Here is a 10,676-nt window from a genome sequence, read left to right as displayed (position 1 = left end):
GAAAGCGAAAAAATAACAAAAAGGGCAGAAGCTCGCAAACTAGAACTAATGTCAACACGGGCCCGATCCCCCCCCCCCCCTCCCCCGAACCAATGCCTGAGCCCACCCACACACAGATCACGTTTGGTTCACATCACACTATTGTCCTCGTGAGCTTTGGGATGGGCAAAAATTACTCATCAGCCTTCCCTGACGCACGCGCGACAGTATTCTCTTCCTCAAACTAGTAAAACGATAATAAGCCGAAACGATTATCGCTTCACACCAAACACAGCTCAAGTTTACGCTTGGAAAGAAGGGCGAAGGAAGTCGTCGTCCTATCAGTTTGTATACGTCACGTGAAAAGCTTTGAAGAGAGAGTAAACACGTGCTCCGTTTTATTCCACAGGCGTCGCTTGACGGGGAACCCTCTTCGCTACGATTTTCAGGTGTTTCGTCGCATCCCAACAAGATTTACACAAGTGTCATCATGGCCGTTAGATCAATTGCAAGGGCATTTTTCACTGGATTGAGTGAGTACTTGTCATTTATTCTGTCCTCAACCTCAAACATTCCTGGAAGTTGACGTTTGTTGATGTTGCTAAGGCTTTGCGCTTTCACCGGATGTTTATGTTGGGATTGAGGTACCGTTAGGTTTTTGCAGAAGGGAGCGCTGTTGCCATCACGCTTGAAAATGCATATTTAAAATTTTTCAAAAATTCAAGCACTGAAGTGTGTTTTTGCGTTGTTAAGAAAGCTATCAATGAAATAATTAATCAGAGACGCTTTGCTCCAGGGAAAACACTGACAGTTATTTGTTTTTCGACCTTGAAACTGAATTAATTTCTTTGCAGAAGTAGCCTGATGGTTGCTCATATCGTTTTTCGGTCTTATTTGCATCATTAAATGTAGTGATGTTCAATTTAAAAAAGGGATGTCTTTTCAGTGTGTGGAACACAAATGTGAAATGAAATTTTGCTAATTATACTTCTGTTTCTTTGCGAATTAATGCGAAACATAACTTCGTTCATTATTTTCTCAAAACCAACCATTATTAATTTTCTCCAGTTTGAATCAGGGCTTAATTTGCACAGGAGCTCACGAGAGTTGAGCTCCTGCACTTATTTTCAATTTTATGCACATTTTAATTTTTTAGGAAAAGTTCAGGCTACGCGTAAAATAAGTTGTGGAGACTCGAATGATCCTGAACTTCTTTTGATAGAAATAAAGCCCTAGGTTCAGTGCTTCTCTAATATTTATAACACACAATGTTGTATGATTCATCCTTAAGATATCTTCTCTGCAGTTAATGCCTCCAATCTCCAATATTTAATAAAACGTTTTGTGAATCAAGACATCCTAGTTAATATTTTATATTACTTCATACCCAGGGGTGCCAAACTGAAGGGGGGGGGGGGAGCCATGGCGCAGACTACGCTCCTAAAAATCATAGGGAGGGATTTCAAGTATATTTTTCTCTTTTATTAGTGGGGGGGGGGGGGGCAGACCGGTTATGAAGACTTTCGGTCACCCAATTGAAATAGAATCCGTTATGATAAATAAAATACCTTGTGCAATTACTATTTCCATGTTTTAATGTATGATATCTTAAGGTAAACATTGTAAAACGCTTTTGGCTTTTTATAAAAATATACCTGAAAATATATTATGTACATTAGCAAAATTATGTTCTTATGTTATTGATTGCTTTTAGTTTTCAAAGAAATTAACATCTAAAGCATAATAAAATGCTTAAAATTGTTAACTATAATTAGATATTTCCGCAACCTGATAAATTGAGACATTATGCTTATCATTTGCAAAATATAATTTTTAGATATCAGAAACAAACATAGTTAGGTATAACCAGGCCCGTCGTTTAGGGAGATTGCCCCCTCCCCCCCCCCCCCCGACTTAGAAAAATAAATGTATTTATGTTATAGACGTGGGTCTTGTTGTTTTTCTATGTAATTTACATTGAATAAATACCCTTTGCTCCAAGTTTAATTTGCAAGGAGCTCACGGGAGCTGAGCTCCTGCACTTCTTTTCAACTTTATGCAAATTTCATCATTGTTGGCGAAATTCGGGTTATTTACGCCTAAAAACAACTTGAGGGCACGCGGGCTTGGACATAATTACTCTATATTATGTTCACAAATCATTACATTGCTGAAATATTAGCATGGCGTGACCGAGAGTAAATGTATCGTTTTTATGATATTTTCACTTCTCAAACCTTTCATCTTCTTTTCTTATATAGCTCTCATTTTGTTATAAGAATTACCTCCGTAACCCCTTAAAGAAAACTAACTATATTATCTTTTAAAACGCCTTTAATTACGCAATTTTAACATTCTACGCTTAGATGATATTATCCGAAGAACTTATTCTTATTTCATTGGACGTCAATAACTCTATACGTATATCTTTGTTTCCTATACAATAAATTCTGCGGTTTTCTTCTGATTTGTTAATATGTGAAAGAGTGTTGAACTATGCATAGTATTTGTCACACATTGACAAATATAACGTGTCATGAATTCATTAAATCTTGTTTAAATTTTAATCTTGCTATCGTATTTAAACCTACATGCGAACAATCTAGTCATTAGTCTCATAATTCTTCATATGATGACTAATATAATCTTACATGACCTGAAATTGATCATGGATATTTCCAAGATTTGATTAGGGGTTTTATTTAAGTAAAAGAAACAGTTCAGTATTTTTTTCCCTTCGGTGTTGGTGACAACTAACCCGCAAGATATTTTCGTTTGAAACAAGGCTCATAGCTGTAAACGTTGTGATTGCTATAAGTAAGTTATTCGAAAGTCGGTTCGCTATCGTAGTTTTTTTTCAGCGCTTTGGTAAGTAGTTAACTAAGGGTTTTTAGTGTTTTCTCAATTCATAAGGTAACTCCAAACGACGACAGAGAGGGGGGGGGGGCTGGAGTTTAACAGTGTGGTATGTGAAAAAATGAATTCTGGGTTCTTGGAAGACACGTGATTTTTTTTTTTTTTTTTATCTCCAGCTGAAACAGAAAAGGATTACTTGTTCAAAAGTTCACATTTGTGCTTTTTGCTAAATAACACATGAATCTATGTTTCCATGAAATATACTTCAGTACTGTTTATCCTTCATTTCTTAACCTATACGATGATTCGAGTTGTAAAACTTAAGATCGTAAACATTGACTTTTGTTTTTTGGCATTCCAGATCAGGCATTGATGGGCGTGTTTAATAAAGTTGACGTCATGTGTTGATGCTTTCAGTCACTCTTATTGGTCAAACATTTTACGTGTTACATTTTAGCACGCCTACTTATGACTGGCCAGAAAACTAGAAACGAAGCATTTTCATTCATACCTTTTCAGTTCTTAACTCAGAACTTAGTTAAATTTTTAAATGAATCCTTCATAAAGAAATCAACGGGCTGATACGACTTTTCTTGACTACGTCCACGCGTAATTGTTTAAGCGTTCATTTTTCATACATTGGGAAATGAGTAGTGACAATTTAGTAAAACTCCACTAATACAGAAAAGGTCTGGATAAACGTGCTCCGGATAATACAGAGTTTGTTAGTCTGGGTCTTAATACAATCTAAACTAATTTTTGGGGGAATAGAAAAAGAAAGTGTATTTTTATGAGACTTTATTTTCATATTTTTATCAATATCTTCAGTTTCAACTGGAAATATATTTCTTCAATACGGGAAGAAAGCATTCCTCCTGTAGTGATGAAGATGAAGTAAATTAAATTTTATTATTACTCCATTTTTTAATTGTTCAATAATTGGAATCGATCCTCACTAAATGCCTGTCAATTTCTTTCCGAACTAAACAAAGTGCTTCAGAAGTTTTTCTATTCAAATAGTAGCGCATATTCTCACAATGATACGATGTTCCGGATGATATGGTTTATATACGTAAGAATTACTTATTTTTTTCATATATTTCAATCTGTTGTTTCGAGAATTCGTAAAAATGAAATGTTGAATGACGGGCAGGGATTTGTGATCATATTGCGATAACCTATTATTTTATTCTGAATTTGTATAATAGTCTGCACTTGCGGCATTAATCACCATGGACAAATAGGAACGATGATTAACCAAACTGATTTATGAAAATGATTTGACTATTATTGTTTCTAAGTAGGGGAGAGCGGGGCTAAAAGTTCTGTTTTTCAAAAAAGCTCAACATTTGTTATGAAAACTTTGTTATAGAATTATTTTTCTGAGATTAAAATCGAGTATGATATGCCACTTTAATGTTAAGACTGTTTTCTGAGTTGTATTTTGTAAGACTTTTTTTATAGTTAATTTTATAGTAATTAAAACTACGAAGGAACAACTTCGGGGCTAGTTGTTTTGATCCAAATAACTTGTTAACGGTATAATTTGTGATTAAAAAAAAAAAAAAAAAAAAAACTTGTCAATTTAAGCAAGTGTTTATTCAAAGACTAATACACAATATCGTTCGAATAATCAGTTGTTTTTCTTAAACTTACCGTAAACTAAATTTATTTTATGTTTTAGCATTAATAGTTGTATTTAAGGTTTCAATTATTAAACTTTAAGTACTAATACATATTTTAAGAGAGAGTTAATAAATTAATAAATATATTAGTAACAGCAGGATTGCCGACCTCGGGGGGTGGGGGGGGGGGTCGTGGTGCAGACTGCGCCATTGAAATTTTTGGGGGGGTTAAGGAGTATTTTTCATTTTTGGAGGGACTCTCTCTTTTGAGGGGGATCTTCGCGATACTTAGGGGGAGGAGGTGAGCAATTGCTCTTAGGAGGGCACCCCTAGTAACTGTATAATATACAAACATAGTAAAATACAGTAAAAATAGAGTAATATAGTAAAATTACATGCAATAAGCTACAGCTTATACAAAGTTGTCATAACTAATAAGCTATGACAACTTGTTCAGTCTTCAATCATTGCAGAAAACCATCTTTGACTATAAATAATACGATACTTCGTAAACGATCCGTAAAAGAAGTTACAACTTCAATAAACTCCCGATTATCAGTAGCTTGATATTGTTACTATGGATTTGTTTAATTGTTATTTATTTATTTTTGTGTTGATGACTCACTAAATGTACAAAATACTTATTTTGATTTAACAAGTGCAAAATCTATTTTTAGACAATTCGATTTATTTCTTCCCCTTGCGTCCTAATGACAACAAACTTTCGTAGGTCATCAAAACCTGTAGGACTCGACCGATGCATCGGCCTGGCCGATGCATCGGCGCCGATGGTTCAACAATTTAGCCATCGGCATCGGCATCGGCGGCCGATGCTAAATTGCAGGAAACACCGGCCCATCGGCCTTAAAAACATCGAAAAACCGATGGAATTGGCCGATGTTTTTGAAAAAAAAAAAGACTTTTGATGTTTTACCTTTTAATACAAAGTAAAGGCTGTTTTCATATAAAATTGTTTACTAAATTTCAGTATGAATTTCTATTTTAGTCACCCCTGAAAAAGTTTTTAATACCGCATTCAGGTACCAAACAAGTTAATTATTGCGTTGTTTCTTGCTGCTGGATGTATGTATCTCTCATAAGTATGTATCTTCAAAATGGTAAACTGTAGAAGGATAAGTTTTCGCATGTGGGGTGTGCATACGTTCCAGTTGTGCACTTCCCTTTTTGTTTTCGATCGGGTGTTCTGAAAAGCCTGTTTACTCATTGTTTGTGGCTATTAATTACTTATTTCAATGCAAAACTAATATAGCGTCTCAGACTGATGGTCATTTGGTGATATATTGCCGAATAGGAGATCATGGAAACAAGTATGAGATGGCGAAACCGGTTTTTGTGTCATTTTGTTAGATTCCCGTTGAGCCGACGGTAATTTTTAATTTTTCGATATTTGTAATATAAATCACAGTGATGTAGTCTTTTTACTTTCTTCTATATCTAATATATAGAAGAAAGTATTGGATTCGTGCAAATTTTCGAATTTCGAATTTTGACGGATTCGAACGTTTTGAGGTGTGCTGAGTCCATTTCGACTATTTTTGGAAAATGTCTGTCTGTCTGTATGTGTGTGTGTATGTGTGTGTGTGTGTGTGTGTGTATGTGTGCCACGTCTGTGTGTGACCAGTTTTTTGTGGCCGCTCTACAGCAAAAACTACCGCATGAAATCGAACGAAACTTGGTACACATATGTGCCCCTATGTGAACTTGTGCCCATTGGTTTTTGGCGCGAATTCCTCCAAGGGGGGTGGAGCAATGGGACGTTTTTTGAGTTACGCGTGATTGCTATTCCTCAGGAAGTAACTGGCGGAATCAAACAAAATTTGGTCCATATGTTGCCATTAACAGGAACAGGTGCTGATTCAATTTTGGTGTCAATAACTCAAACGGGGGTTGAGCTATAGAACGTTTTTTGTCGTCAATTGTGACTGCTGTATCTCAAGAAATAATGAACGGAATGAAAGAAAAATTTATTGGCAAGTAGCCCTTAGTAGGTATAAGAGCTGATTTTGTTTTGGTGTCAACAGCTAAAAAGGGGGTAGCGCAAACGCCCGTTCTTTTTTTCCATTGTGAGTGCCCTATCTCAAGAAGTTATGCTACGTTCTGGTTGAAATTTGGAATATATGTGAATCCATATGTAAACAGGCTTTGGTTCAATTTTGGTGACAATCGCGCCAAGAGGTGCTGATTTATTTTTATTATCATTATTCTTTAGCGAATAAAAATAGTTTAATTAATGCAACAATAAGAAAGATAAATCGTAATAGATTGTCGTCTGCGTATTTCTCGTGATTTTAATTGTATGGAAATGATCGGAAATATTATCTCAATGATTTAAAATTTTTAACTGTTGCCATCTTATGTTTGTTAACAAATAAAATATTTGTAATTAATTAAAGCAAGGCTTTTAAAATAACTTTCAATTTTCGCTCTTTGTTTTGTTTTTACAATAATTCAGACATTGGGATGGTCGTCAAGTTTTTGCATGTGTAATTTCGTTTTTGTTGGGAATATTGCTTCCCCGTCAAGCATGGGGAGGGATCAGAAAAAAAAAGAAAAATATAGAAGAAAGTTTCGTGATGGCCACAACATACTAGTTCTGTATTGCTTCGGCGGAGTTACAAGTTTGGGGCCTGTCGAAATACATTTTGGGTCCCTATTTCACTATCACAGAAGTTGTAAAACATTTATCATTTGCATTTTTGTAACTCCTGCGGTGCTCCTATGGTTATGGGGCCTCTCGTGCAATTGCAACATTTGCTGTATTTTAAATCCGCCACTGCACGTCAAAACAAATTTAGGTGCAACTTTTGAAAGGGTTTATTCTCAATGTTTATGATTATTTTGATTTCTATTTTTTACGACTATTTTTTGAATTTCCGAGAACACTTGCGTGCCCCTCCTCCCACTCTCTCAATTTCTGAAATTAAACTCTAGTTGTACTTTCGAGTTGTTTAAAACTAACACCATTCATAAAATTAGAGATTTTTTTTTTTCAAACTTTATCTATTGTTTAGACAGAATTTAGAGCATTAATGTAAGAAATTGATTAAAGACGTTTTGAAAGGTGATATAATTCGGAAATCGAAGGGACTTTTGAATTTTTTCTTCGGAAGTGCTGAAATAGATTCAGAAACTCTTCCGCGGCGTTGATTTTAGCGGTTCTGTACTAAACAAATTAGGCCGAGGTTGGGGCCGAAGTGTGAGTTACTGCAAAATCAGAGGGTGACCTCCCCCCCCCCATTTTGTAATGCGCCATCTTTTTTGTATCATTAATAGCGATCGATTTTTTTTTCTGTTGTAAGAAACTATTTTTATGTATTTATATAAAATCAATGAATAAGTTATTTTCGTTTTTTATACAAAAGTTTCAAGGATTTTCTACTATGCAATTTTTAAAATTTCAAAAAAATATTGTTAAATTGAACAATTTAATTTGAACTTGTTTGTAAAGCTTCATAAAAGATTAAATAATCAAATTATTCAGTATTATGTGTGCCAACATCATATCAAGTAGTATATATATTCAGTTATTAACTTGGTGTAAATATTGAGTTTGTTTACTGTAGCTGCGTTTTAAGAGCCTCGCTCTTTTCATGGCTATTTTTTTTTCCAGCAAAATTTATGTCACTGTTTTAGTTTTTTGAAAAATGCAAAATTTTCTATTCATAAATTTTAAATAAGTATAAAAATTCCTATTATGATTTAGTATTGTAATTTATATGTTACCTTATTTGATTAATTTGATGACTAAAAAATGCCTACGTGCAATCTTTCCAATTTAATTTCGTAATTTGTTGACGGTTTCATAGTTTTATTCTTAATTTTTCTTTTGAATGATTTAACAACATAATTTAATGTTTTTAAACTATGTTTAGTGGACCTAAATCCATACATCATTACAATATTACTGAAATCTTAGTTATATGTTCAATTAAAAAAAAAACAAATCAATTGGTTATTAAACAGTCTCTTTGTTTTTTTTTTCCTTTTTTCTTTCTTTTTTTTGACTGTTGTTCCTTCTCTTTCATCATACAGCAGTCAAAAAAGGAGAAGCATAACTACACCCTATACAGATTGTACGTAGTACGATCCAAAAGTTCGGGGACAAGCTGTATAAAACCTTACCTAGAATAGTTCACATTACAGAAGCACATCCACCTTCAAAAGGTTACCTTGAGGGACTATGTACTTCTGCCAGTGTTCATATAACTTTTGGAAACTCTCCTGGAAGCCATTTTTCGCTACCTTCTATGATTCAGCTTTATCTTCTCCTGACGGAAGAAAGCGGCATCCATGCAAATGTTTTTTTGCTGAGAACAGGTAAAAGTCACACGGAGCTAAGTCCGACGAAACGTTATGTTAATTGTTTGTCATATCAGAGTACTGACCAATCGAACCGTGCATCCTCAGCATGAAAGTCGCCTTCTTCCCCACGTTTAAGTTAAAGCAGCAGCGCAAGAGGCCTTACAGGAGGTTGCGAAAAATGTCTTCCTGGATTATTTCTAAAAGCTATACGAACGTTGGCAGAAGTGCATAGTCGTCCAAGGTGACTATTTTGTAGATAGATGTGCTTCGGTAATGTGAACTATTCAAGGTTTTATACAACTTGTCCTCTAACTTTTAGATCATACTACTTACGTATGAGTTTTTAACTTACTATTTCATAACGTTTTTGAGTGACGTAAAGTTTACGCGCATGAAGACATCACAAGAGAATTTGCGATAATTAGCTGAGAAGGCATTCAAAATGGATATTTCGGTCATCTACATGTTCTTAGGTACATATGCATGTACAGATGTGCCGGAAAAACTTGTGAAGTTTAAATTGTGTGATCGCAAAATAGAAATTTAGGTCAAAATCTGATTTTTTTTTTTTTTTTTGTGATTACAATTCCTTATTCGTTGAAAGGAAGTAAAGTGAAATGAATCAATGATCCTTTAAATCCCTAGCAATTTTATCAATTTATTTCTGTTTGATTTTTTTTTTTTTTTTTTTTTTTGCCATCGGCCAACGGCATCGGCCATCGGCCATCGGCAATCGGCCATTTGGAGGAAAAAAATCGGCCATCGGCCATCGGCCATCTTTGAACAATCGGCCAACAATCGGCATCGGCCCATCGGCCAAAAAATGCCATCGGTCGAGCCCTAAAAACCTGATTAGTGGAAACCCGGTTTTCGCATCTACACTCCTTTCGCCTGTAAACGAGTGACCGGACCAGTTTTGTTCAAAAAAAAAAAAAGAAAAAAAACTCCCTGCTTTACACGTTTTTGGCGTAACCTAACTTGATTTGATTTAGTTGATCTGTCTGCATGATTTACTGTGTCTGTTTGCAATAATGAGCAACTTTTTTTGCACTTACGTACATTTTACAGTTGTTGTTTTTTGTGTACTAGTTTAATCGTTAGTCTCTAGTGTCGCTATTGCTAGTGTGCTACTTGAGAGTTTCGTCAGTGTTTCTGTTTTTTTTTTTTTTTTTTTTGCTCTTGTATGTACTAGTATTGTTTTTTTACTTATGGTGCAACATCAAACGAATATCCGCAAAATTCCCTTATACACCGTTACTGTGACACCCTATTTCACGAATAATTGGGAGTTTAATGTACATGCATTATATTCTAATTGCTATTTTTAGTGAATTTTGCAACCAGGGGATGTGTTGTTCATGAACGAGGGGGTCAAAAAGAACGACTCATTGAAATGAACGGAACAGTACGATCTCTTAAAAATGAACGGCCGTTCTTTTGAGCGGCGAACGGTTTTGAATATTGCACTGAAAGTACATTTGTTACAGTTCGTTTTTTCGTTCATTTTTACTTAAACATAATTTTGTTTCTTTTCTCTGCTTTATAATAAAGCATTCGGCATCACTTGCTCTTTAGCTTTTTGCCACCATCTTGTTTCACCGGTAAGTTAAGGAATTAAGTTTTATTGTTTCTATAGCGAACTTTACGGTTTTTTAAATATTTATAATTTACTCAGTTTGCAATTTCATTAACTTATATTTGATATTTTATATTTGATAATTTAATTTTTTTTTTTTAAGATTAAAAAAATTATCACTGCGAAATTGTTTGTAACTAAGCATAAGAACATAGAAAGAAAATGATTTCTCATTTCTCTTAAAATTTTGCTGTCCAGAAAAACACCAATTTGCACAATAACATACGCTGTATCCATACAACTTGAAAGAATATTTT

At 34.5% G+C, this 10,676-nt stretch overlaps 1 protein-coding gene across 1 annotated transcript in view; it reads left to right on the top strand.

The window, feature by feature from the left end:
• Positions 1–262: 262 nt before the first annotated feature.
• LOC129219343 (delta(3,5)-Delta(2,4)-dienoyl-CoA isomerase, mitochondrial-like) overlaps positions 263–10,676 on the top strand; it is a 142,593-nt gene continuing 132,179 nt past the window's right edge. The window contains exon 1 of the mRNA XM_054853706.1: positions 263–512. Coding sequence (XP_054709681.1) covers positions 470–512 — 43 coding nt within the window. The 5' untranslated portion in view covers positions 263–469. The remainder of the gene's footprint in view (positions 513–10,676) is intronic.

The sequence above is a fragment of the Uloborus diversus genome, chromosome 3 (genome assembly GCF_026930045.1).
Source record: "Uloborus diversus isolate 005 chromosome 3, Udiv.v.3.1, whole genome shotgun sequence".
NCBI lineage: Eukaryota > Metazoa > Arthropoda > Arachnida > Araneae > Uloboridae > Uloborus > Uloborus diversus.
This window is presented reverse-complemented; position numbering and strand designations above follow the sequence as displayed.